The sequence below is a fragment of the Hypomesus nipponensis genome, chromosome 6 (assembly GCF_054491055.1).
Source record: "Hypomesus nipponensis isolate SF chromosome 6, ASM5449105v1, whole genome shotgun sequence".
NCBI lineage: Eukaryota > Metazoa > Chordata > Actinopteri > Osmeriformes > Osmeridae > Hypomesus > Hypomesus nipponensis.
Genome location: NC_140366.1, coordinates 7,532,533 through 7,559,977, shown reverse-complemented (window position 1 = coordinate 7,559,977; position 27,445 = coordinate 7,532,533). Strand labels below are relative to the sequence as shown.

Here is a 27,445-nt window from a genome sequence, read left to right as displayed (position 1 = left end):
CAGTTGTAAGCAAAATATTCAGCTCTGCTGCCCTCTACTGGTCGATTAAGTGAAAGAACAGTGTATACTCTGGAACTGGATTTTAACTCAATCCTTTTCCACTTTGTGCCTACTCACTTTGTGGTTGTGGAAATGTATACCGTACAATGATTTCTGGTTGTATATTCTCTAGATAAAAACAACTTCCTGGTAGCCCTGATAAACAGCTTGACAGCTATTCTATTTATGCATTAGTATTTATGCAGGGGAGTCAGGTGCCTGAGCGGTTAGGGAATCGGGCCAGTAATCGGGAGGTCGCTAGTTTGATACCCGGCCGTGCCAAATGACGTTGTGTCCTTGGGCTAGGCACTTCACCCTACTTGCCTTGGGGAATGTCCCTGTACTTACTGTAAGTTGCTCTGGATAAGAGCGTCTGCTAAATGTAAATGCATTTCACAATAAATGCAAGGTTCCATATTAAATTTAAGTGAAAAGGAACTTTTTAGAGGTGTGTGAAAAATGTGTGAATCAAAACGTAAATCTCAATCCTGTCAGTTTCACAGAACAACAATATAAACATAATTTCTGCTCCACTTTGAACAAAGATGACTCGTGATGATCATCTTTGTCAACTACATAAAGATTAGAATTGGGTGAGCTGGATTGTGATTGGACCGTGAAACCTCCAGGATCCTCCAGGAGCAGGGTTGGATGGCTGTGCTCTGCAGACTATAAGAGGACCCAGTGATCTTCAGCCACATGTTAGGTTGTTCTCCTCCTCTTTCCCTGTGTGTCTGACCATGTCAGTGTTGTGTGTGTGTGTGCCCATGTTATTAAGGCAGGTGTGCAGAAGGTGTGACCTATTAGGATCTCAAAGAACATATTCGGGTGCACCCGGCCTTTCGATGCCTCTTTCCAACACTACATAAGCATTTAGTTGTTTATTCAACATTATTTGTTTACCTTTTTGACAGTATAGGGTTAGGGTTTAGTCCATACTCATTTAGAAGCCACTAGGATAGTTCCATAGAAACTACAGCCAATGCATTGGATACGTTTACCTGTTTAAATAATTGTTTTATATAATCTATCAACAATATGATTACGAAAGACAGTCAGATAATTAACCCTAGTTAAACCAAATACGTCCTGATTTTCTACGTTGAGAAATAAATTGAGTACTGAATGGCACAGGTACAGTATGATCTGGAATAAGTGAAGTAGTTGACCAAGGCCTTTATGAAAGGATACGAAATCTCTTGTTCTACGTTCACAACCAGTGGAGCACTGTTCCATTCATACCTTTTCTAGAAAAATAAATGAGTCATTCATAGCGAAGTTCTTTTATCGCGAGATCCAACGGTGATGATTGGCATGACTTAAACCCAGTTAAAAGTGAGTATGAGAGTGACGGAGAACAGTAGGCGGAGAATTAGTGTCGGAACTGTTGCAGATTGACAGCCCGTTGACACATACATTTTGTGGCTTTGCAAGCACTCTCTGAGAACGTACTGGAGGTGAGTCAGAGTAAGTTTCAAGAGCTGGAGTACCATAATAGACATTTTATCATTATTAGTTCAACAGATGTTTCACTACCAATCAAAAGTGATGAGAAAGCTTTATTTGAAAAATATTTAACTTGGATTGCTAGCTACGCAGTTCCATATGCTTGTAGCGATTGGCTAGCAGCACACCAGTTCACCTGTTTTATTAATGATTTATTTTACCGATAGTTGATTCCCTCATTGTGTTTTGTTCTAGATTCCCCATTTTTTGGGCGTCTCGAGTTTTCTCTGTGGGTTCTAGTTCTCCCCACCGCAAGGTCGGATTCTACTCTTTCGGCACCGTTGCAGTGCCGCTCTGCTTCTATATAACTGCAACCTACTAGTCACCCACCAACACTTCACTGCGTCTCTGGGCGACCAGCGGTGTGTTTATGTCTTTGTTTTACGAAAACGGTGAGTACCCGGACGACAGGAGCGACGGATGGGACAGGTACTTTAACCTTAAATGTATAGTATTTGTTGTGTGTTTGGTATTATTTAATTTTACCCCAAGCTTTTTATAAAACGAATAATTGTGTTTTAAGATGGCGTCTTCCTCCCTGAACGCACGTATCCACTGTATGACGCACTATGCAGCACACTGCTTAATCGGGGCCTGGCATGCTTCTTAAACCCCCTGCCACCTGATAATATGTGCGATGGGTTACTGTTGATATAAAGTTAAAATGAAAGTTGACGTTATGGTATGTACTTTGCTATTTTAAAGGGTTCTCTGTCTTGAATTCAGTACAGACGTATTCTTAAACTGTCAGTTAATCAGTAATCTATTGACTGTTTGATCACTCTTTGAATTGTTTGATTGAAATCAGATCAAGTTCATCACCCGTTTTAAATGCATAATCCCACCAAGCAACTCTATCGCATCTTTTGACCACAGTTTATTTGGAATGAAGTGCAATGGTGGGAAGCCTCCATTTAGCTCAGATTTTGATTTGTCTTATCCAGAGTTCGAATTATACAATGACAATTGGGGTGGGTGGGGGTCAACTTCTTCTCCAAGGCGTGTATCGACCCCCCCCCCCTCCCCACCCACCACCTGTTGTGTTTACCTATTTTGGGTGCCCAAGTCTTGATCAGGGGGGTCAGACTCCCCAAGCCCCCATAACCTGCACCCTGGTCTTATCATATGTCAGCTTCATTTGATGTGTGTCAGTCCGTTTTTCCCCCCCAAATAATTCCCTACGCATTGATCCTTCTCTCCCTCTCCTTCTAGAGCTGTTGCGCAGCTGTTGGAACCTGTGTGGGGGAAACTTAGCCTACAAGCACGGAGCTTGCAGCCTCAGTGGCAAGACCTTTTTCATGTCCGAGCCCGACTCCTCTTGCAGTTGTTTATGTCATCCCCTCTTGGCCAGACAGAGGATACCAAAAATTGTCAATCCAAAATCTTCCTGTCGTACTGATAGAGTCCACAGTGTGCCAACATGTCTGTCAACGTCAATCGTAGCGTGTCGGACCAGTTCTACCGCTACAAGATGCCCCGTCTGATCGCAAAGGTGAGTCTCCTAGCAGGAGAGGAGTTACTGTGTTGCCCGGCGCCTCCAGTAGAAACACAGTGGAACTAGATGTCCCCACGGAAACCATTGAACACTCAGTCAAAGTTTGGAATAGCAGTTGGCGAATCTAACCCTTCGTCATATAACGTATGTGATTAGACCTAGACTTCAGTTCAAATGGAAGCCTTAAGCTCGTGACCCAGGCATTTGTGTATAATAAATAAGTTTGACACTGACAGGATTTAGGATTTGCCATGGCATAATTTTGACATGGTTATTTTTTTAATATATATATATATATATATATATATTAGTATTTGCGGCTGCCACGATTTCCTTCTCACTTTGTTTTTGACCTCATCTTCCAGGTGGAAGGCAAGGGGAATGGAATTAAGACTGTCATAGTGAACATGACGGATGTGGCCAAGGCCCTAAACAGGCCTCCCACCTGTAAGTAGAAAGGTGTTCCTCAACCCCCTCAAACGTGCCCCTTCTGTCAACATTGATTGTGAGCCTGTGGACTTGGCATCTTTCAATAATTGACAGATAACATACAAAATAGTTCCTTGAGCACTTAACATGTTTATAAAAAATGTTTTAGGTGTTGATTTGGTCTTTAAAGATGAGCCCTGACCAGTGTTAGGTGTCATTCTGTGACTGTTATTCTTTCAAACAAGCCTCCGCTCTATCCCCCAGATCCCACCAAATTTTTTGGTTGTGAGTTGGGTGCCCAGACCCAGTTTGATGCCAAGAACGACCGCTACATTGTCAATGGCTCTCATGAGGCAAACAAACTGCAGGACATGCTGGATGGATTCATCCGGAAGTTTGTGCTGTGCCCCGAGTGTGATAATCCTGAAACAGACCTGGTAAATATTTAGGAAGCTTTTGCTACGTCATGTTTTCATTTGAAGTTCGTTCTGAAGAAATATAATCACAGGCCGTGGGGTCATTTTTGCCCAGTACAATAAAATGGGCTTTAATGGACTACAAAGAAGCACTATTCATTTGTTCCCACTCCTATGTAGAGTTTGGCTCTGCCCAACATGCGTTTATTTCCAAAACAGAACAGTCTTTCCTTTTGAAAACAGATTCCACTGTTTAGCAGGTAATCTGTCACATGTCGAAGCCCTTTCCCTTTGGTTTATTGACTTTGTTGTTCATCCAAATGACCTTGTTTGCTGCCGTCCCTATGCCTGGAACTGCTTTTGTGTCTGTACAGTTAGCAGGGTTGGAACTGAACTCTGTGCCCCCCCCCCCCCCCCACCTCTGTTTTTGTCGTATCTATGCTGACTGAGCAAGTTTCCAATAAGGTCAGCACTGTCGGCATACAGCTCAGGAGGACACTGTTATTGTTGCTGCGCTATATCCTGGCTAGCCCTGCATCACGAGTTGATAGCGCCACCAGCATATAATAGGACGGGGCCCACGACGGATGATGCGAACATGAATGGAATGTGCGACTGCGACTCATTCCACAGCGCTTGAGCTGGTGCTGAGCTGAGCCCACTGAAGGGGCGTGAAGCTGCCCTGAGGGCAAAAACAAACTTGCATCTGTTATGTAACTCATGTAGCTGTGAGGCGAAAAAGATTTGGGATTAAGTGGTCATTTTTCTTGGAAGTGGGGGAGGAACAATACAAAGAGAAAGCGCCTGCTAGCGAATGACGCCGTTTGTCATGCGGACCCCTATAACTCACGAGCAATACACATTAACGTTTTATGGTGCCGTGTGCGGGTGTCTGTTGACGGTTTCCATATCCGGACCGACTGTTTCCCCTGACACTTGCCTGTCACAAAATACCTTTTGTGTCAGGTGGGTAGATGGCGTCTCATTACAAGATACAAAACCCCCTTTGTTGTCCATCGGACATCGTCTTCATGGGGGGCTAGCAGTGTATTCTTCGGTTGAGGACGACGGGCGCTCTCGGTCACCGTGGCGGCCGTGTCGGGTTTCTGCACTGCAGAGAGAAGGCCCGCCCGCCGCGAGGCGAGTCACGTGACGCCTCGTCGTGATATCCCCGACGCTGCGGCAGTGAGGATGTTGTTCCTCGTCTCCTGACACCTATTGGTCAGATGTGTGTCTCTGTCACACACACTTGCAGAACATGGGGGTGCTGGGTCAACACGAGTGCATTCTGGTTCCCACCCTCCTTATTTTCAACCTTTAAATTGTTTTATTATTATTGGGAAAGGAGGGGTAACATACAGCTAACCAAACATCAGTTCATGGGAGAGGTTTCATCTATGCTCAGAGATTTGACTTCATTGCCATGACATATAGGTAGTTACCAAAATGCCTATATTTTGGTAACTTCTACAGACCATTCTAGCTTGTTTTGTGTACGGCCAGCTTTTTGGAAAATGGCTACGCATCACCCGGATGACGTATGCGATATATCTGCTACATAAACATGTACAAAGGGTGTGTCTTCTAGATTTTTCCACACTGTATCTCAGACTGCCCCTTGTGACAAGCAAGTAACAAAAATGTGTTCTCTGCGTACCTCTCCTGGACCCTCCATGGATCTGGCGATAATGGTCATGTGCTTGAGATGTCCTGATAAATGAGTTCTATTCCGAGACAGGGAACAGTCTTGTATTATTCATAGATCTCTCTGCAAGGCCTCTGCAGCACCTGCTATTTTACATTATTCAATGCTACGAGGACTTGCGTTTTATCATACTTTGCTATCTCACTTGATCGAAAGTACAGTTTTATTGGTCAATAAGTCGGATCCTGCAACTTCATTATTGTTAAAAGCACCCCTTGATGATACTTTAAAGGGACAAAATAGGGAGAAGTTTTTTTCCAAGATCCTTCCAGTTGCATTGTTATCGACTGAAACTGTCTTGTTTGGATTGATTTTCTAGCACATCAACCCCAGGAAACAAACCATCGGGAACTCCTGCAAGGCCTGTGGATACCGGGGCATGCTTGACACTCGGCACAAGCTCTGCACCTTCATCCTCAGGAACCCTCCAGGTGGGGCGCGCACACCTCCACACCAGTCTCCCTCACACACACACACCACACCACACCTACACACCTCCACCAGTCATACATGCCTCCACCACTCACAAGCTAATAATGTCTGAAAACCATGTGAAATTGAAATTGGTCTCCTGAGAATCATGGACATTGTGCATAGCCTAGTTTATGAAGAAGAAAAATGTAGGGAGGATTTGGCTTTTTCTTCTGGGTCATCTGACCTGCTTGGCCACCACATTGCTGCTTGCAGCTATATTTTATAAATGTTTTAACTTAAAGAGAGAGAGGCCTCCTTTTGTGAGGATGACAGGGGCTTTGCCTCTGCCAGTCTATCTCAAACCCAATGTGCCCTTGGAGTGTTGGACAGCTCAGACCTTTCCAAACGACATAAATGTTTTGCAGGGCCTGGTTTTTATCGAACTTTGACTCTGAATGAATATGAATATTAACAATCAATGAGGTGCCGTCGAGCCAAAGGTCAATATGTGACTGGAATGCATTTGGTTTGAACCTGCCTGCCTGACCTGGGGGTCACAGTAGAGGTTTGTAGACCCCGTACTATTTACCAGTCACACTGAGGAATGAGCAATGCACCTTCAGTGTTTCGCACCTTACAAAAGCATCCTGTGACTCCTTTAGAGGAGAACATCTGCAGGGCCATCTGTTCTTCAACAGCAGCTCAGAAGTGAAGCTACGTCAACTTAATTTACCCTCCATTCAGGGGTTGTAGCTGACGTGTGCGTGTGTGTGTGTACACTTCGAAATGTCAAAATGGAAGATTCTAGATTAAGGGAGCCGAGGGGAGAACTTGCTCAAGTTGTCGGGAGTCGCTAGCCCAGCTGCCCGCGCAGAGCAAACAGAGCGGGATTGATTCAGTAGTTTGAGCGGATGAGACAAAGTGAAGGCGTCTTGGATGGCCGCCCGGTGTGGAACCAGAGCCCCTTGATACTGACACAAGCAGTGGAAACCTGGTCGCCGTTTTCGTTTTCTTCGCACGCTGATGTTTTTATAGGGCGGCACGCTGGTTTTGCTTCATACAAACATTTGCCAAAGGATTCAAATGTAAATGTTGCATCTTGTCCGGGCCTACCGATCGCATCGCCAGACACGCAGCACAGTCGTTGGCATTAGGTAGAGGTCGAGGGTCCGAAAGTGCAAACTGATATTTATTTATTTTATTTTTTTGTCCCTCCTCTCTGACTCGGCAGAGGACAGCGGGTCTGCCAAGAAGGAGAAAGAGAAGAAGAACAGGAAGAAGGACAAGGAGAATGGCTCCAGTGGGAGCGAAGCCGGGAACCACAACGACATAGACGCCCCCGATGCTGTGGTACGTCTCACACACACACAGACCAGGCAACCTCTTGGTGGCCCTCTTGGCCCTCCCGTTAGGCTTCACTTACTACTTCAGCGTCTCTCAGACACTGGTCATCGTTGGCCACCGAGGAAGGGAAATTCAAAGAGCTTCTCCTCCCCCCCTTCCCCCCCCTCTAGGACCGGGATGACGAGGACGAAGACTGGGCGGAGGAGACGACCGAGGAGGCGCAGCGGCGGCGCATGGAGGAGATTAGCGAGCACGCCAAGAACCTGACCCTCAGCGAGGACTTGGAGAAGCCCCTGGAGGAGAGGGTCAACCTGTTCTACAGCTTCGTCAAGGTGCCCTCCCCCACCGCCGCCCCTCACGCGCCGCTCTGCCGTAACGCTCGGCGTTCTCTCGCCTCTGTCCTGCCGGCGAATCGCAATGACCACAAGTCACATGTCAGCGCGCCTACCTAACCGTTCTCTCTCTCTCTCCGTCCGTCCGTCCGTCACAGCAAAGGAAGGAGGAGGGCACCGTCGACACCTCGGACAAGGAGATCCTGGCGGAGGCAGAGCGCCTGGACGTGAAGGCCATGGCGCCGCTCATCCTCAGCGAGCTGCTCTTTGACGAGAACATCCGCGACCAGATCAAGAAGTACAAGCGCCACTTCCTGCGGGTAAGCTGCCGCACGCGCGGTGCCGGGGATGGAGCAGAAGTTTGCTTCGAAGGATTTGAAAAAAGTTGAAAAAAGGTTGCTGTAAATAAGTATAATTTTGGCCAATCAGCCTCTTTATTGTTCAAAAGGAAGCTAGTTACAGCATAGGAAGCCAAGCAATAATTATTATTATTATTTTTTTAAGTAACTAACAGTTTGGGGGTTTATTGATACAATGTTGTTCAAACTTGTTCAGATAAGAGCAAAAAAAACAAAACAAGATATCTTAACATGCTAGTGACTGGAATATCTCCCCCCTCTTTTCTCTGGGTCATGTAGTTTTGCCACAACAACAAGAAGGCCCAGAAGTACCTGCTGGGGGGTTTTGAGTGTCTGGTGAAGCTGTACCAGGCCCAGCTGCTGGGCCGCGTGCCCCTGGTCCTCAAGGACCTGTACGACGCCGACCTGCTGGAGGAAGACGTCATCCTGGCTTGGGCCGACAAGGTGAATCTTACTGCTCCGTTTAGTGATTAGGGAATCTGATCAAATAATCTGTAGATAATAGGGACGTTACCTAGGATTGTCGGAAGGGGGAAATCGGCCCCAAATCAACCCGATTATCTTGTGGTGTGTATGTTTATTCCAGTACACAGCTGTTACAGCACTGTAGCTGTCTCTGTCTATTATGCTACAGCTACACCATGTCAAAACTTCTTGTTTGCGCATGGGTAGAGTAGTGGGCATTTGAATTTCCCTTCTCGCTGTAGTCCCAAAAACCCCACAGCGGTCAACCTGTTTGAATGGTTTTCTAATAGGCTGGCTAACGGAAGTCGCTTTCTCAGGCAAATGACGAATGAAACGGGCTTGGTTAAAGAAATCTGCGGGCGACGCATTCTCAAATGTCAAGACTCCTGATCCAAATCAAAATTCTGATGCGACAGATCAATGGGGAATCACTTTCTCTCTTAAAGGATCTCCTCGATCTTTTTGATGCAGAATTCACCGGGATTAAATGATAACTAGAACTTATTTGACAGACTATAAACCAACAGACTTCTGGTTATGATACAAGTGCTCTCTAGTTAGCTACATTAAAAGTGTTGCTTACGTTAGATACTAGACATAGGCCTACAGTCTAGCTCTAACTGCATTTAGAATCAACAAGCTATATCTTACAATAAACTTTTAACTAAAGCTGGCTATATAAAATATTACTAATAACAATTGATAAGAGGTCCATTAATATGAAAACATGCAGTAATCAATCATCAATTTACCAGCTAACTTGCTTCGGAAACACTGAAAATGAATGGGGTTGAACGTTGGAAAATACAATGTTTGGAACTATAGGTTGCATGTGACGCGCTTTACTTCTGCATTCTTTGATAACAATGGACGTGTCGCAACTCTCTTTTATATGGCTCTGGTGTGAAGAATAAGAAGATGCACTGAAATGTCCATTTTGGCGTCCTGCCAGGTTTCCAAGAAGTACGTGTCCAAGGAGCTGGCCAAAGAGATCCACGCCAAGGCAGCTCCCTTTGTGAAGTGGCTGAGGGAGGCAGAGGAGGAGAGCGAGGGGAGCGGGGAGGATGAGGAGGAGGACGAAGACAATGTGGAGGTAAACACACACCTGGGCCCTGACACACACCTGGGCCCTGACACACACCTGGGCCCTGACACACACCTGGGCCCTGACACACACCTGGGCCCTGACACACACCTGGGCCCTGACACACACCTGGGCCCTGAGACACACCTGGGCCCTGAGACACACCTGGACCCTCAGTCAGTCACACAGTCAAGTTGGCATTAACATTGGGATTAGACAAATTGCATTTTAGCTATACCATAGTCTTCTGGTACAAAATGATGTTAGTGGGAAAACAAAGGTAACATTCAGTAGCTGACAAAATATAAATGACTTTACAGATATGCAAAGTGTACTTTCTGTTCCTGGGACATAAGTAATGGAAGGATTTCCTACTTTACTCTTTCTTAACACCCCCCCCCCCCAACACACACCACTTTCTTTCCAGGTGGTATATTCCCCGACCGCCCGCGAGCTGAAAGTGGAGACGGTGAAAAGGCCCACCCCCGACAAGGAAGAGGACGACATTGACATCGATGCCATCTAAGAAAACCGACCTTGTTTTCCGCCTAAATCCCCAAACCCTGTTCTTCCCTATTCCCCAAGTTCTCTATTGATGACCCCTGACCAACAACAAAATATCAGCATGCCTTGGGTCAGTCTTGACCCTCAACTCCTTTCCAATGCTGCTTTTGCTATTTGGCTAACCTTCCGGCTCCGAGGTGCATTGTTAACTTTGCATCAGTATATCTAGCCTGCTGTTTAGAGTGGTGAGAAATTGCTGTTGTATTCTGTACAATTGTTGGAGAGTCTTTTTAGGTAGACAGAGCTATAAATGCACACGCATTGTATTTTTCCTCTTGTACTTTTTCTTCTATCCAATCAATTAAAGAATGTTTGCCACTGAAGTGTGTGTGTTGGTGTTTGTGGAGGAGGATGGGAGCTCCAGGGTTTGAGCTTTTGGGGGTGTTAAATGGATGAGCTGTGAATGGAAAGCATTTCACTTGACTTTGTGTTTCTTTAAACTGGGAAGATTTATGTTCAGGGTCTACATATAAAAGATAGATGATATTTCCTCAACTAAGAGGAGGAGTGATTGGGAACATTGAGCCATGCAGTTCAATGCTGGCTAACTTTTTGACATTGTTCCATTATTTTAAAGTATATAAAATCACCACTTACATTGTCATTAATTTGTCATCTGTACTGGACAGTGTCCAGTACTTTAGAACTGTATATTGAATAAGGGCAGTAATACTAGTTCTAATGCCCATAATAGGAGATTCACATTCCATGTTTATCAAACTGGTTTGTCGATCGTTGAAGGGGTGTTGAGGTTGTTACTGTAGCCTATGTCATCTGTGTTAATAAATTTGTATTCACAAAGGTGCAAATGACGAGGACCGTTTGCAGGATGCAAATGTACCCACTAGATGGCGTCCTTGTTTTCTACGTATATGTTGTGGGACATAACAATATCCGTTAGTGCAGTGGTTCTCAATCCTGGTCCTCGGGAGCCCCTGCCCTGCATGTTTTAGACGTTTCCCTGTTCCAACACACCTGATTCAAATAAATGGGCCTGATAACGACCCATTCATTTGAATCAGGTGTGTTGGAGCAGGGAAATGTCTAAAACATGCAGGGAAGGTGGTCCCGAGGACCAGGATTGAGAACCACTGCGTGCTCAACTCCACTGTCCTGCATGTTCTAGATCAGAGGTCTTTAACCCTGGTCCTCAGGGACCCCCTGTCCTGCTTGTTTAGATGTTTCCCTGCTCCAATACACCTGATTCAAATGAATGGTCGTTAACAGGCGTCTGCCTAACTAGATAACGACCCATTCATTTGAATCAGGTGTGTTGGAGCAGGGAAACATCTAAAACGTGCAGGACAGGGGGTCCTTGAGGACCAGGGTTGAAGTCCTCTGTTCTAGATGTTTCCCTGCTCCAACACACCCGATTCTAATGGCTTATCAAGCTCAGCAGAAGCCTGGTAATGACCAGGGTTGAGAAAGGCTGCATTAGTGGATTACAATTTCAACAGTTTGCCAACATAACCTCTAGAGGGAGTTATAATCCAACCTTCCACAGTCTACCAAACAAAACCATTGAGCAAATAAAACAATGAGTCAATGTATAGAATAGAAACGGTTTTATATTTATTTCTCATGGAAATTCGGTTCCATTTATCTACTGGTATGCACTGTGATCGTCATGCTGTACATCACAGTGTCAAACATGCAGTGGAATGGATGATAGGTGAAGGTAATGTATTTGGTCTGTGAAACAGTGTGCTTATTGTTTGTGCTTTTTACTAATCACGGTACACTTGGCAATCATAAAATACTGGGTACTGTTTATATCAGTAATTAGACCAATCCCTCACATAAAAGCATTTCATGTGCTGCATTCCCTGCATCCCATATGTCGTCTAAATTACGGGAAGTATAATAACCATAGTTCTGAACGCCCTTACGGCACCCTTTTCAACAATAAGCATTACACATCTTTCCATGTTGACTTCAAAGGGAGTGAAACAACTCTATACCACTCTCCAATATGATATGACATAATACTAACACTTTAGGTTTGTGTTTTACAAGCAGATAGTCATAAAGAGACACCTCACCTGACCAGAGAGATCAGAATGTGATTGATTTGCAAGGACGCAACTCCAAGTGCTCACAAGTGGTAAGTGTTTTAGGCTGAGGACTTGATGGGTTGTTTGTTTGGAGTGTTTATGTGCACTTTGAGGGAAGGAGCCATCTGTGTGTGTCTGTGTGTGTGTGTGTGTGTGTGTGTGTGTATGTGTCCGAGCACTTCATGCAGTGTTAGTGTGTGTCTGTGTTTGTTTGCTTGTGACTGGGCTCCAATGTGTTTGCATTAGCAGAAAACAATCCATTGTCATGTGTGTACAGTAGAAGACTGCGTGATTGCATAAACCCATGCCCGTGTGTGTGTGTGTGTGTGTGTGTGTGTGTGTGTGTGTGTGCATGGGTGTGTGATGATCACACCGGACCCGTACAAAGACACCTTTGTGTTAATGAAGTGAGGTCAGTGTGACATGTGAGTGAACTCCCAGACTCCTCTTTGCTCTCTCCTCTTTTGGTTACAGCCAGAGTGAAACATCATGTATTTACCCCTAAGACCATCAAGTGGGGGAGACGTTTGGTCAATCACAAACTAAAATCGCGCAAAAACAGGAACGTCCTTATCGATCAGTCTCACTGCATATTTATTTTCTTCAGCCAGTCATTTTTTGAAGTATCCTTACTTCATTGCCTTTTGTGTAATTTCTCTATTCTGGATTTTACCATTTGACACTAACTGTCTTACCTGAAATGGGGAATACATATTTATATTTCTATAACATGAAAATATAAGTATCTCCATATTTGATACTTCTTTCTATCCATAGATCTTTTTCTCACTTGTCTTCTCATAACTCTAACCTCCTCTCCCTATATTTCTTTTTCACTCCCTTCTCTCTCTTCCTTTTCCTTCTCTGACTCCCCTGCATCTATTTTTCTTTCTCTGTCCTTCACTTTCTTTGCCTCTCCATCTTTCTCTTTGGGTGAATAGAGTCTTTGATCGTGTGTGTGGGCCACACAGGAAGTGAACTGTTAGAGGTGCGGCTCATCCTCCATCTCATGTGAGAAACACAAGACAGGACGCTGCCTGTGTGTATCTGTGTCTGTCTGTGTTTCTAGAAGAATTAGGGCATTTGAGAGCTGTGTCAGACAGTGTGACAAGAGGACTCCAGTAATCATTCATCATTCCGCATGTAGCGTTGTGTATTGTGTATGTTAGAGAGAAATAAGGTGGAATGTGAAGAGAAAAAAAGTTTTGGTATGTTTTAGAGGTATTTACGACCAAATACAATTGGAGGGGTGATAGAACAGACAGTAATAGTAAATTCCAAATTCCATGCTCTTAGATTAATTACTGTAATTATTTATTTTGCACCAAAGGAGAGGAGAAGCTTTTATGTACAATATGCCATGCACTGTATATCAGGTACATTTTTCTCTCCAATAATCACCCTAGCAACAACAAACAGCACGGCTCCGGTTGAAGCGCCAATAAGCTTTAAAGCCGTCTCTTTCCTCACTTCCTCTGAACGCATTGGGTTTGGCTTGGCACTCTACCTAGTAAGCCGCCATCTTGGATCTAGCAATCAAGCAAACCACCCAGACTTTTGAGATGTGGGGACTTTAACGGAACTTGGGGTTTTAAGGAACCAACACCACCTGGAAGCGAGGTTGTGGGCATCGGAATCTGGAAATCAACAGAAACTCAAACGTCAAAAAAACTGGCAGCAAATTCTGAGACCGGTTTTACTTGAACTCCCCCTCCCCTCCCCTCTTTCCTTGTCTGAACGTTCTGAGCAGTTGTTGAGGGCCTATGAAGTATTGGTACAGTTCTTTTACCATTTCAACAGACCATTTTTTGACCGAAACGGGATTCGGACACTTTTCACTCAAGTGTTATGGTTTGTTCATGGTCAAATTTGAGGGGGAAGGTCTCTTTTTCGCATTCTGTCCCACTGCCGGTGTCTGGTGAGTTGTCTACAGCAATGCAGATTGTTAATTTGCTTAATTAGTTAGTAGAGGCTTCAACTCTTCCAGCGTTTAATTTAGTTGGAACTTCACGTCGGTGGATTCACAAGTTCATGTTTTTCAAAAGCAGTCCTGAACCTGCTTTTCTTTATATATTGGACTAAGGTGGAACAAAGTCTAAAATATATAACAGCGCAGAACCACTTCGGGGATCAACACATTAAAATGTCAACCAGAACGCCACTACCTACTGTCAATGAGCGCGACACTGAAAATGTAAGTATGCTCTTATTGTAATACAATAATTTCTCATTCCAACAACCAACTTTTATGCTAGGAGTTGCACAGATTTGTGTGGTCGTTGCATTACAAAGTAACAAATGATCGTGCGGCACAAAGAGTTCTAAAGTGACTAACTTGAAGTCATCCACATGCCAATGTGTACGCTTGTGGCTGAGCCTGTCCTGTGACGCAGAACGCGTAGCCTATCGATTTCAGACTGATTGACAAATCTCAGGCAGCATAACCTATACATCAGACACATGTGTATATATACATGTGTCTGATGTAATCGGTTCACAGTTCTAAAACTGTGGCTGCAATCAATTCTGCAAATCAACCCACTGAAATGCAACAGGGCTCTCCAACTTTCGGAAAACCGCGACTTGTTTTAGACCCCACACACATACGGCAGTTTCCTAAACAATAATGTTTTGCAGTACATGCGTGGTCAGAGTCAGCACTGAACTGCAATATGAGAACTAATGCGATGCACGATGACTACTGTTTGAGAAGCCTAGGTTATATCCAGTCGGCATTAATTCATACGTGTTTGTGTACGACAGAAAGGGTAATCTAATAACTATTGGTCGTCTAAATAACTTCCCTTTGTATGGTCTGAATCTGATAGGGACTCGATTTATCGTAAGCCCACCTCCAGGCTGTGTCGGTATTCAGGGTTCCAGCCTCTGATAGGGCAATCACATGCCACCATTTAATCAGAACAAGCCATTAGCGCACACCCCCTAGTAGTTGAGACAGGTGCCCAAAAGGTTTTCACGCTTCTCTGAATATCAGTCGGATCAATGAACTGCCACCAGCACAAAACGGGACAAGCACTCTGTTTCAATGCCATTCAGATCGCCAATGCTAGGATGAAGGTCTCCCACTCCGTCAAAAGACATCGTATCACCATAGTAAGTATGCCTTTTCTTCGAGGTGACCCATTTTTGAATGAATATTGGGAACTAGTTACTCCAGACAATTGCCATAATGGGAAAATAAGGAAATGTAGACGTTGTTGCTCAATTTGTGTCTTGAGAAAGTTCCAGGACATACTTCGAACATGTCGTTTTTATGTTGTAAATGTTTAGTGACGTATTATTGTGTATGTAACAACTACACAATTAGGCTACAGTTCTTTATAGTTTTTAATGAAAAATAATCTGTTGGTCGGCTTCTGTAATAGTTGTGGTTACAATAAATTACACATTTGTTAGGACATATTTGTATGAGCTGTGATAAACATTTTACTACAAGGTTGATAGTTTGCATAGATATTCAGTTCTCCTGTAATGAGTGATACATTTGATTTGTTTCCTCGATTTGAATGAAAACTTACAGTCCTAGCTAATGAGGACTGTGTGTGTTGGGAACCTGCCCTTACCCATAAATCTGTATGCTTGTGACACATTCAGGTTTAGGTTGAAATACCGGTGTTGTGTCTAAGACGAGACTTCTTGCATATACGCAACTCATAATTATACGGGACCTTTCACTGTGTCTTTTTCAATCCGACTAAATGCCACTGGATGTCTTCGAAACCCCTGAGGCAGAATGGGTATAGCCTGTTTTGGTCCTATAGTTAAGTAGCAGACAAACATTGTGTGCCCCCCTCTGCAGTGTAAGCCTTTTAACTGGCTTGCTGGTCCAGCTGGGTAAGATGCATGCAAGGACAGATGGGACTCAAACATGTTAATTGGATTAACACCTTAATGAACAGAGAATATCCTTCTCACAATACCTGTGATAAACTACTTGGTCCTTAAAACCATGATTCAGCTTAGTCAGTAAGCACACATGCCCCATTTGTATGGTTTGGGCAGATATTTCACAGTTGGCTGAAATGTTCATATTTGGCTTGCACTGGCAACCTTTGTAAAGGTTATAGGGAAATTGGGTTTCCTGTCAGTTGGAGCTTATGGCATGCCCATGCTCGCTCATCACCGCTTGTCAGAAGTGGGTTCACTGTAGGATGGGCAAAGTGGCTTTGCCTCAAATGAGCATATAAGCATCTGAGGGAAAGAGTAAGAAACACATTTAAGGCAGGTGTAACAAAAGGCTACACTTGTGATAGTCTTGTTTTACATTACAAAGAGGTCTGCACCGTGTCTCTTGGAGAATGCTGCGGGAGAAAGGTTGAAATCCGGCTGCAAGAGCAAACAAATAAGTTGGTGTTATCACAGCATTGTGATGTCCCAAGCAAAAGTGTTATAAACAAGGGTTGCTGGGCCAAGAGTAAAATCAGGGCAGTGCATTGGTTCTGAAGGTCCATCAGACATCCTGGTTTGAGAGATGACCCATTTAACTGGCTGGACCTGTGTCACCACCCCAGGCTGATGTTGAGTATGTTTTTCATATCAGCCTGGCATGCTGTGTAGAATATCAATGCTAATGGATACAGCATTGTTTTCATAAGCTTTAACTTTCTACTTCTGGCAACAACATAGTGTTGCCTACAGACCTCTGCTAACATTATTCTACCAAACTAGAGATCAGAGTCATGTTTTCTACATTTCATACATTTTGTCTGCTGCTATAATTACTCACAGCAATTACTAGCCTGTCATCACAACACTATGAAATGATAAACTAAAACTATTGTCATACGTGTTTAACCCCAGTCATAATTTGCTACGTTTTAAAAGAAGAGATTAATTCATTTTTCCCCATTCGCTCATGTCAATCAGTAACTGGAAACCACAGAATATTCTGTAGACAAGTCAGTCTGTCACTCGATTCCACGACTGATTTACAGCCTAATGAGGTGAAAAAAGGATCCAGTTGAGTTTCATTAATTCATACAAACATCACGTTCATCCAGATCTATTTTGGCCACCTCAAAAGAGGTCTCGAGTTGTTTTAGTCAAGCATAGTCGTCAAGTAGACAGGCGCTCCTCTCCAGCTATTTTGAGCTTGTTCAAGGGCTGACTGTGTTCTAAAAGGAGAGCAACTGTTCCAGATGAATTATTGCACCGTTTGAAGGTTTTTCACAGACAAGGTGGTAAAGATCTGCATGCTTTTGTGCAGATACATTTCCAATGCTGACTCAATCTCCCACTCTACCACGACTGTATTTGCCCAGATATTGAGTGCCACCTCTACATGTATGACCCACTTTACCTGGGTCAACCTGACCATGAGACATTAGCAGGACATTTTGCTCTTCACAAGCATTGTTTCACCCTAAAGTATGTGGTTCACTTTAGTTTTTTCCACCGTTTGCGTCCTCTACTCACCATTAGGAGTTTGCCAACAGTAATTTCCCTTCAAAACATCAGCCCTTATTGATTCCTGTAAGGTTTTTTGCAGTTGTCGATAGCTGCACAGTTGATCAATGCCCTTTAGGCCAGGAACATTTGGTATTTTGGCTTTGGAGACAGTTCTCTTTGTTCTTTCCTGGAAGAGGAAGTTAATTACCAAACTTTGGACAAGTTGTTTACAACTTGTTGTTGTCCAACTAGTAAACTTAATACCTTCTTAAAACAATATGCTTCCACTGAAAAAGGAATACTTAGGTGTAATACTTGCGTGGTAGTAATTGCATATCTACATGTGGTGTGGTGTGCAGTACAATGTCGACTTGCCCTGGTAACTACAATAATTTACCCTACATATTACATTACATGTAATGTAATATGCAATCACTTTCCACTGCGCTTTTACCTTTTTTCCGATAGCTTCTGTCCATACTTTATTGGACTACACTGTATATCCTGCACTTGCTGCTATGGCACTTTTGGGTAGACCTAAACTGCATTTCGATGCCTTGTACCTGTACTTGTGTAATGACAAAGTTTGATCTGATCTGACATAGCTGGAATAGGAACAGGACACATTTTCCTCATCTTATTCAAGTTGCACTGTGGAACTGAAGTTGTTTGCCTCTCATTTTGAACTTGAACCAAACGCACCCATTTCCGGGGTCGTACACACACAATCCAGTTCTCTGGAGAATTTTCCAGAAACACAGAAGGTTTCTGAAACGTACATCCCCTGACACTGAGTTAATTCTCCACAGCACACCTCGCACACCGATGGCCGTAATGAGGTCAGCGCACGGCCAGGCCGTCCTGGCGCCCGCTGTCGGAACTCCATCGCGTCGTGCGCCGACGAGCAGCCCCACATTGGTAACTACAGGCTGCTCAAGACTATCGGCAAGGGCAACTTCGCCAAGGTAAAGCTGGCACGCCATATCCTCACAGGCCGAGAGGTGAGTCACTGGGACCATTGTACATGAGATTTGTTTGTTGCTGTTAATTTGGTACATAATTGTATTTGATGATAATTCGAGTGATATAGACTACAACTAGCCTGACGTTGTCATACTCATAATTCTAGTCAAAATATGAGTCTGAAAACTCTCCGTTGGGCTGTGACTATGGGGCGTGTTTCAACCAAACTCGTAAAACAAATGCCTCTTCGCTCAATTGGATAAACCTACAACCAATCAGAGAAACGTAATATGTTGTTTGTTGAAAACAAATTCAACCCAAGGGCTCTTTCGTGACGTTGTTGATTACGTTACTGTTGATCATCTGTCCATCATCGTATAAAACCCGCCCTGGCAATTTCATTGGTCCGCCCAGATCCTGTTTTTTTTGTTGGCGGGGTGAAGTTGGGCTGGCAGCCAGGCTAGACTACAACACTTAAGACCTCTATTTGAGAAGTAATTATTTCTTGTTTTTAAGATTTAGAATAAAGTTAGAATAAGTTCTCTAGATGTGAAATAAATGACACTGACTGAGGCAACCAAACTTGGGGCCCAACTGAAGCTAAATTGTTTTAAGAGGCCCACAACAGTGTTCCTTAAAGCCACATTCTTTACACTCTCTCAAACTGCACCCTGGAAATCTCAAAAAGCCAGATTGTTTAGCAGAGTGACCATTCAAGTTTCTAAATCTTGTTTGAGTGCTTGAAATTAACAATTTCCTTCCGTTTCCTCCTGTGACAGGTTGCCATAAAAATCATCGATAAGACCCAGTTGAACCCCACTAGTCTTCAAAAGGTAAATATCGAAATGATTACACATGCTTTTTTGGGCTTCAATGCAGTTTTTCATCTTTTGGGAGGGGCTGGCTGCAATTATATCTGAACTTTGGGAAACAATATGCAAATTTCCTTTGAAGACTTGTTTGTGTGTTCCCAAGTTTGAGCATGAAATGTCATGTGAAATGACCTTTTGCCTCATGTACTGTGACTGTAGCTCCTGCAAGTGTTGCTCAATCTGAGGATTTTTTTAGGGACGCCATGCCTTCTTTATTGTAATTTAGCTTTTGTGCACAGGGTAAATGATTTCTCCGAAGTAGCTTTGCCGTTCTTACCGTTGTAGAAGTTTTTATATATTGAGGTGAACACCCATGATGAATTGATACTGTGACACACACACACACACACACACACACACACACACACACACACACACACACTACCAGCCCTCACCACAGAAAGTGATAAAATGTTAAAGAATGCATGTGTATCTTCACGTATGGCTTTGTAGGGCTGAGGCAAAGCCCCCGTTACGGCGTCGGCAGAGCCTGTCTGCTTGGCGGGAAGCAGAGTGGGAGCTGGTTGGAGGAGCCCTCTGTGGTCTTTCTCAGAGGTTACTAATAATAGCCCCCAGAGGAGAAATCAGAAAGGCCTGCTCGTACAATAACATGCAATTGGCACTATAAGCATGGAAAGAAAAGCTTTTTTTCCAAGGGAAAAGGGGTAGTGGGGGGGGGGCTGACCTAACCCTTTACTGAGGTCCACTTCTTTCTCTGTTAAGAAAAAGATTTTGTTTGTACCGTCGTCAGAGTTTTTAAATGCATGGTGAAGGATCACACGCTTTTTCATTTGTGTTAAGAGGATGTATGGGTTTATGAAGTACATTTTGGGTGTTGCTCTTTTCACACCGTTATGACATTGCGATAACGCCAGGAGCTTATTGCAGTTACCATTTTCCACTTTAAGCTCAAGGCTGGACGCAGACACTGCCTTTGAACAAAACAGGTTGATTACATTCTCATTTACAACAATGAGGAAGGAAGAGCTCCAGGGCAAACGCCTGTCCCTCTGGCCCTTTGGCTGATGCTGAGGGTAGCGCTTTGAGGGCGAGGGGCGAGGGGTAGCTGTTACGGAGCTTGTCTGTCTGCCTCTGTCACTGACTGTCCTCCCCTTCCTTCCAGCTATATAGATCACGCTGTCACATTGGGGTTGGTGAAAGACTGATGTCCCCCTCACTCGACCCTCCCCTTCCAGCCAAACACACACACACACACACTCTCCATCACCAGCGCCAACCCCTATAATTAGCCAGCGCTTGTTTTTCCAGGCCATCGATTCAGTTTGTTTTCCATTCGACGGCCAATCGACATCCCCCGTGGCTCGGACTGTGGGCACAGGACGTGCGGAGGGGCGGAGTGGGATAGAAGAGAGAGGTCGAGCAAGGCAAAGCGTCAATGCGGGACAGAACAAATCTTCTTTCTCTCTTTCTCCTACTTCTCTCACTTTCCCTCCTGAAGCTTGGCACCTTTTGCCTGGAACCCCAGTGCTTTCTTGGTAGACTACCAAATCTAAACGAATGGACCTTTTAGAGTTCTAAAGTGGTCCTGGACTCTTAGATGACACTAAAGCTTTCTGAAACAGTAGCCAGGTGTGGGCTGTGCCGGCACACTGCTGGCAGGAATCGGACTATCCCCAGTAGGTAGCCAAAGGGACCACACTTACAGCATGGCATTTCAGTCCCTTCCAATAAGTACTGGAACCTCACTGGAGACGTATCCATAATGCATCAGTTTACTTCTGCCGGGAAACTGTTATGGGCTGTCCCGGGTTGTAATGGCTGCTTACTGGAAGCCCTCAGAAGGGGACTTTGACTCCATGTAACTTCCAACTGTCTGGTTCTTTCTCCTCTGAGGATCACTGGTCTCTCGTCATGTCCACTTTCTGTATTGTAACTTGGGTTGTGGGAACATGATGGGGATGGACTTTTGTACAGACAGAACATCTGTTGGATACACGCACAGTGTGAGTGAGGCTTTCGCTCGCTCTCGTGATGGCATGAACGTGTCAGACTTGCAGATGGTTTTGTAAAACGAAATAAACAAAAATAAATCAACTAAAAAAACTAGCATTATGTTGTAAACGATGGCTAAACCTTGCAGCCGCCACAGCTTGATGCTCTGGGTTAAATGATTTAGGCACGTTGCGCTACTTTGCTAATTGGGGCGTAATTTATTGCATTCCCATGCAGATGAAGTCACAGTGACTTTTTCCTCCCCTGCTGTCAGTCAGTCGATGCATGTCCTTCAAATAATCTTGCATACGTACTTTTCATTATCATCATCCACGACTGTCTGTTGCATTTGCACCGACTGCCTTGCCTGGACTTTTACGCTTACGGTCACTAACAACGTGCACATTGGCAATTCACTTTCCTACGCAAGGTTCTTAAACGGTTGTCCGCTTTTTGGAACAAGACATGGACACGCACTCATGGATTTGAGTTGGCTGCTGTCCAGTGCCGGAATCCATGCGCGACATTTGCCTGAAATAGCTCAGGGTGCTTTTTTCAACTCAATATTTCGTCCAATGGCAAATGCAAAATCCCCTTGTCCTACAAGGTAAGCAAGTGTAGCACTTAAGGTAGTTTTAAGATCCCATCTGTCAAGGCAAAAAAAAGAAAAGCAAGACCAAGTGTTCCGGTTGCATAAGCTGGATGCTGCCACGGGCACTGCCTGGGTTGCGTAAGTGAACCTCTGGTGGGCGTCCCAGTGGGTCCGCCGCCTCACCGCTCAGTGTGCTGGATGGGAGGCAGGTGGGGACATGGCGGGGGGGGGGCGGGGGGGGCGGGGGCTGTCCGTCCGTCAGTGACCTCGCTGTCCTCAGGACGGTTCAGGATCTCCCCATCCTGCCGTCGATGAATCGGCGAAGCGGACGTGCTCGAGTTATTTGTAGCACCTCTTCAGTTTAGAGCTGCCGGACCTTTCCAGACAGATCTGCCTTGTGTCCTCTTGTGCATACGAGCGGATTTGAATTGCGAGGGGATGTTTTGGAGGCAAAAAACCTCTTCATCGAAAAAAAACTCAGTGGCATCTCCTGCGCCGAGCTTAATTCATGACCAGACAACTCGTCATTGAACATTGTCTGCATTAGGCAAAAAGCTTTTGACTTTAGAAGTGTGGATTAAAAATAACCGCCTGGTAACAGCTCTGGATTGAACGAGGATTATGCACTGAAGTCCGGGCAAAACAATGCTCGTCCGAGGTCATTGCTGCTCAGGGCAGAGCCTGCGATTCACGGACAGACAACATTTTTTTTTTGAGCACGGTAGTCGAGGGATTAAAATACTCTGCCCACCCACACATCCCTGGACCTCATTCAGACAATGGCCACCTTTGTACTGATAAGAGCTTTTTTTTTCCCGCCTCACCACCCACCTCTCAACCTAGCTCGTCAATTTGCTCGTAGACTCTGTCGTAGCTATTTTCATTTGCTTCGGCATGACTTCCCTTTATATAATCGGAGGGTGTGGGAGGAGGGCAATGCCTGGAAGGTCCATCTCTCCATTTTAAGAATGATATTTATTTATTTATCTGAACAGAGTTTTGTATTTTGTTGTTACCTCTGCTTACTGTAACACAGCAATCTTCCCCTGGCGATCGATAAAGTGCTACTCTGAACTCCTTCTACGCTGCGGTGCTGAGGTCAGATACCGAGGATGGTTGATAGAAGTGAAGACCCAGAGTCTAAAGGAGACACATAAATCAAAAGGCCCACAGTCTGGAAGCGGCTAAAAGGCCTGTAACGTCATCTGTTCGCTGCTCCCTGAGGGTCTTGTTGGTCGGCTTACGTGTGTGTGCGTGTGTGTGTGTGTGTGTAGGGGTTAGGGAGGACATGACTATAGAAAACGTCAACATGTGTTATATTGCCAGGTGGTATGTCTCTCAGCACCCTAGTGTTCAGTAACCTCATCCACCCATTCACCGACACAAGTTTGTTTAATTAACCATTGAAACTGAAATGTCTTATGTTGACCTTTTCTGCGATTCTTAGTATCTAAAATATCAATCCAAAAGTCTATAAGGAGTGTAGGACTAGACGCATCATTTCAGGGGAAATGTGGAACAGTATCCTTCCTGGTGCATGCTTGAACAGGTTTTGATTGATTAATACCCCCTTTTTCAGAATGATTAGTACTCCAACCCCCCCCCTCCCCCCCCCCCCCCCCCCCACAGGAGTGTCATGTGAAGGCATAACTCAACAAACAGGTGAACACGCAACTGTTCTGAGGCAGGGAGGACCGCCTTCATAATTGATGGATCCTCTGGAACGCACACAGGAAGATCGGGGCGTAGTCCGTTGTCTGTCGTCCCTCAGCTATGTAGGCCAGTCCCCCCCCCCCCTTGTCAGTGACCTCATAGTCGTGTACATCACCCCAGCAACAGCAGCAGAGGAGACTGATGAGAGGGAGGAAGAACGAGAGAGAGAGAGCGAGAGAGCGAGAGAGATTGCGTCCCATTTGTTTACTCATCTGTGCAGCTATTGTGTCTGGAACCAACCAGCGAGTTCTCATAATGTCTGAGAGGCCTGTCTGGCTGCTGAGTTTAGCTCCTTTTTCCCTTTTTTTTCCTTTTTTTTTTAAAGAGGTGGGGTCACTTCAAAGGCAGAAGTTATTTTGCGAGCTTGCTTTGTGTGGAGCTAGGCCATGCATCCTCTTGCTTCATTTTTTTTTTTTGGGGGGGGGGGGTATGGGGGATGAAAAGAAATGTCAAACTCATTTTCAAATCTAACTCTGTATCACCCGGTAAATCCAGTCATCAAAGGGCAATCTGAAAGTCGTGCCATTGTTCCTATATCCTCGGTTACTTTGTTCTCTGGTGTTCCACTCCGCCGATGTCTTCCAAGACTGAGTCACCAGGCTGTCTTCCTCACCGTGTGGGCTGCAACAGCAAGGCTGTTACCAGCTGGCAAATGTCACTGGAGCACACTGGAAGGGAGGTTGTGGGCATAACTATAGCACCAGGACCTTTCAGTCCTTTTGTGTAGGCTCACCATTCTACCTGCGTATCCATGTCCTCAGTGTGAATGGTTTAAATGAATACATTGGATAGATGCAACCCTTTTTGCTGAGTATAAATAAACAAAGTCAAGTTCTAAAGAATGGATAGATCAACGCTAAGTGTTCTCCGCTTCTCTGCCAAGTCCTGATGGAACCTTTTTGATGGTAAGCTCACGTCTTGAACAACAGTGGTTGAGCTGGGGAAGGGGACATCAAGGTCTCGTTGTCGACCTCAGAGTGGAGTGAGGCCGTTTCATTACGTTGATAGACCGGCTCGGGCGATAGCATTTCCCATGCAACCTAGTTATGTTGACATTGTGAGGAGGCCTAGCTTGTGAGGGGTTTGTGAGACTGTGGACCAGGTCTGAATTGTAACATCAGCAAGGGTATTGTCAGGCTCCGCGGAGGAAAACCAGGCTTGTGAGTGGCTGCTCTTGGCCAGACCGACTCGCTCACTCTCTCTCTCTCTCTCTCTCTCTCTCTCTCTCTCTCTCTCTCTCTCTCTCTCTCTCTCTCTCTCTCTCTCTCTCTCTCTCTCTCTCTCTCTCTCTCTCTCTCTCTCTCTCTCTCTCTCTCTCTCTCTCTCTCTCTCTCTCTCTCTCTCTCTCTCTCTCTCTCTCTCTCTCTCTCTCTCTCTCTCTCTCTCTCTCTCTCTCTCTCTCTCTCTCTCTCTCTCTCTCTCTCTCTCTCTCTCTCTCTCACGCTCTCACGCTCTTTCCCTCTCGCCTTATACACTCCCATGCTTTCTCTCCCATTCTCCACTCTCTCTCTCTCTCTCTCGCTCGCTCTCTCGCTCTCTCTCTCGCGCTCTCGCTCTCACTCTCTCTCTTTCTCTCTCTCTCTCTCTCGCTCTCGCTCTCTCTCGCTCTCTCTCTCGCTCGCTCTCTCTCTCTCTCTCTCTCTCTCTCTCTCTCTCTCTCTCTCTCTCTCTCTCTCTCTCTCTCTCTCTCTCTCTCTCTCTCTCTCTCTCTCTCTCTCTCTCTCTCTCTCTCTCTCTCTCTCTCTCTCTCTCTCTCTCTCTCTCTCTCTCTCTCTCTCTCTCTCTCTCTCTCTCTCTCTCTCTCTCTCTCTCCTACGCTCTCACGCTCTTTCCCTCTCGCCTTATACACTCCCATGCTTTCTCTCCCATTCTCCACTCTCTCTCTCTCTCTCTCGCTCGCTCTCTCGCTCTCTCTCTCGCGCTCTCGCTCTCACTCTCTCTCTTTCTCTCTCTCTCTCTCTCGCTCTCGCTCTCTCTCGCTCTCTCTCTCGCTCGCTCTCTCGCTCTCTCTCTCGCTCTCTCTCTCGCTCTCTCTCTCGCTCTCTCGCTCTCTCGCTCTCTCGCTCTCTCGCTCTCTCTCTCTCTCTCTCTCTCGCTCTCTCTCTCTCTCTCGCTCTCTCTCTCTCGCTCTCTCTCTCTGGCACTCCAGAGGCACTCTGCCATCAGATGTGACTGGAACATTTCCTTTCCTGTTATTCTTTCTCCACGAGCAAAAGGTTGTTTTTGCCCTACAATTCTTCTTCACACATTTTCCTCCTCTCTTCCATTTTCTCTCTTTTTTTTATTCATTTAACGCGACACCTTTTTAATTTCAACAAAACCCTGACTCGCAACCACGAACACCAGTCACCTTTGCCTTGTGTTTACCTGACCCAAAACCTCTCCGCAGCACTCGGCTTGGGAGCACATTTCATTAGTCAGCGCCGTGACTGGCGCGCCATCATTAAATGTATTTTTAGTAGTCTCGCCAGGGCTGTCGACAAGTATCTCTTTTCTGCCCCTAATTCTCTCAGTGGGGTTTGACCTTGAAGGTATTGTCTGGTTCATGTCATGTGTTAGAGAGAGTGGGTATCGGGGCCGGTAGCAGTGGAGGCTCAGGGGAGGGAGAGAGGGGGGCCGGACACGTTGAAGTTTAATCTCCAGTAGCCTGTCCCTCGTTGACCCGCGGAGGAAGACGACGCAGACGAGGCAGCCTCACCACCTAGAAATGAGACTCTCTAACTCGCTCACTCTCTCTTTCTCTCTCTCTCTCACACACACACACACACACACACACACACACCCTCAGCCGGGCCAGCCTGCTTCCTTCCTCCCCGGTCAGTGTTTGTGAGACGATGTGTCAGCCATCGCAACCGGGCCTTTTGTTTATCATCAATTTCCATGGCCTTGAACCAGAGGTGAAGGGGTCCTGACATCGAAACAAACTTTTTACTAAAGAGAACCCGCAAGGTTTACACGGGTAAACCCCTGGAAAATGAGAAACAAAATATCTGTTTTTCTTTCCTCCGGTGATTTTCTGATTTTGTTTACCCGTTTCATAAGGACATTCTCTTAGTTTGGCCACGTCGCCGACATGAGGAGAGAGAGAGGTCCCGTTTCCCAAGGATGTTATTGTTGTTCCGTCAGGTCAGTTCAGACACAAAGGTGACTGGATGAGACTCTGGATCGTCTTAGCACTGCAACCCCCCCCCCCCCCCCCCAAGAATAGAGTCTCACGATGTACAAGACACATACGAAAGAGACGAGCTTCATTTCAACCGGAAACGGATCGGATGACATCGTCTTTTTCCCCCCGCAAAGTTCCGCCTCTTCCGCGCGGCTTCTCGAACAGCACAGCCGCAGTTCCCTTTCCCTCCTGAGGTTTAGAACAGTCTTGACTGGGACTGGTGGTGTTGTTTCCTGCACTGCGTCGCGGGCGCCGTAAAATGGGTCAGTCGTGGAAGTGCCTTTTTCCCCGTTCGCGCTCCTCAGCGGGCTAGCCTTCCCTCCCGTGTTTGGCACAAAGCTGCACACCCTACGGTGGAGCGGGCCTCTCCGGAAACCCCTCATCTGCGGCTGTGTCTCGTGAGGTCATGGTGGCGTCGTGACAGCCCGAGTGGCTGGAGGGTCTCTCTCGGCCTGCTCTCTCGCGAGGGGGCGCCCGTCCACACCCGGACGCCAAAGAACAGGATCCCACGCCGGTGTTGAACACAGAATAGTGCACAGACGTGTTCGATTTCAGCGTTTACGTCTCGAGA

General features: G+C 45.6%; 2 protein-coding genes across 10 annotated transcripts in view; both read left to right on the top strand.

Moving 5' to 3' along the window:
* Positions 1–1,367: 1,367 nt before the first annotated feature.
* Positions 1,368–10,475, top strand: eif5 (eukaryotic translation initiation factor 5). Its single transcript, XM_084700219.1, has 12 exons — positions 1,368–1,496; positions 1,741–1,974; positions 2,758–3,037; positions 3,406–3,487; positions 3,734–3,906; positions 5,910–6,021; positions 7,236–7,354; positions 7,519–7,680; positions 7,839–8,000; positions 8,319–8,483; positions 9,457–9,597; positions 10,016–10,475. The coding sequence occupies exons 3-12, from the start codon at positions 2,966–2,968 to the stop codon at positions 10,112–10,114; spliced, it is 1,287 nt and encodes a 428-aa protein (XP_084556345.1). The 5' UTR covers positions 1,368–1,496; positions 1,741–1,974; positions 2,758–2,965; the 3' UTR covers positions 10,115–10,475.
* Positions 10,476–13,700: 3,225 nt separating this feature from the next.
* LOC146286824 (MAP/microtubule affinity-regulating kinase 3-like) overlaps positions 13,701–27,445 on the top strand; it is a 41,510-nt gene continuing 27,765 nt past the window's right edge. For 5 of the 9 annotated variants that reach the window (XM_084700454.1, XM_084700453.1, XM_084700452.1 and 2 more), the window contains exons 1-4: positions 13,701–14,124; positions 14,290–14,400; positions 18,425–18,616; positions 19,358–19,411. In XM_084700454.1, the coding sequence (XP_084556580.1) occupies positions 14,350–14,400; positions 18,425–18,616; positions 19,358–19,411 (297 nt within the window). In that variant the 5' untranslated portion in view covers positions 13,701–14,124; positions 14,290–14,349. Of the gene's footprint in view, positions 14,125–14,289; positions 14,401–15,209; positions 15,321–18,424; positions 18,617–19,357; positions 19,412–27,445 lie in introns of those variants that run through there. The other 4 variants (XM_084700447.1, XM_084700451.1, XM_084700450.1 and 1 more) reach the window with 2 other exon arrangements.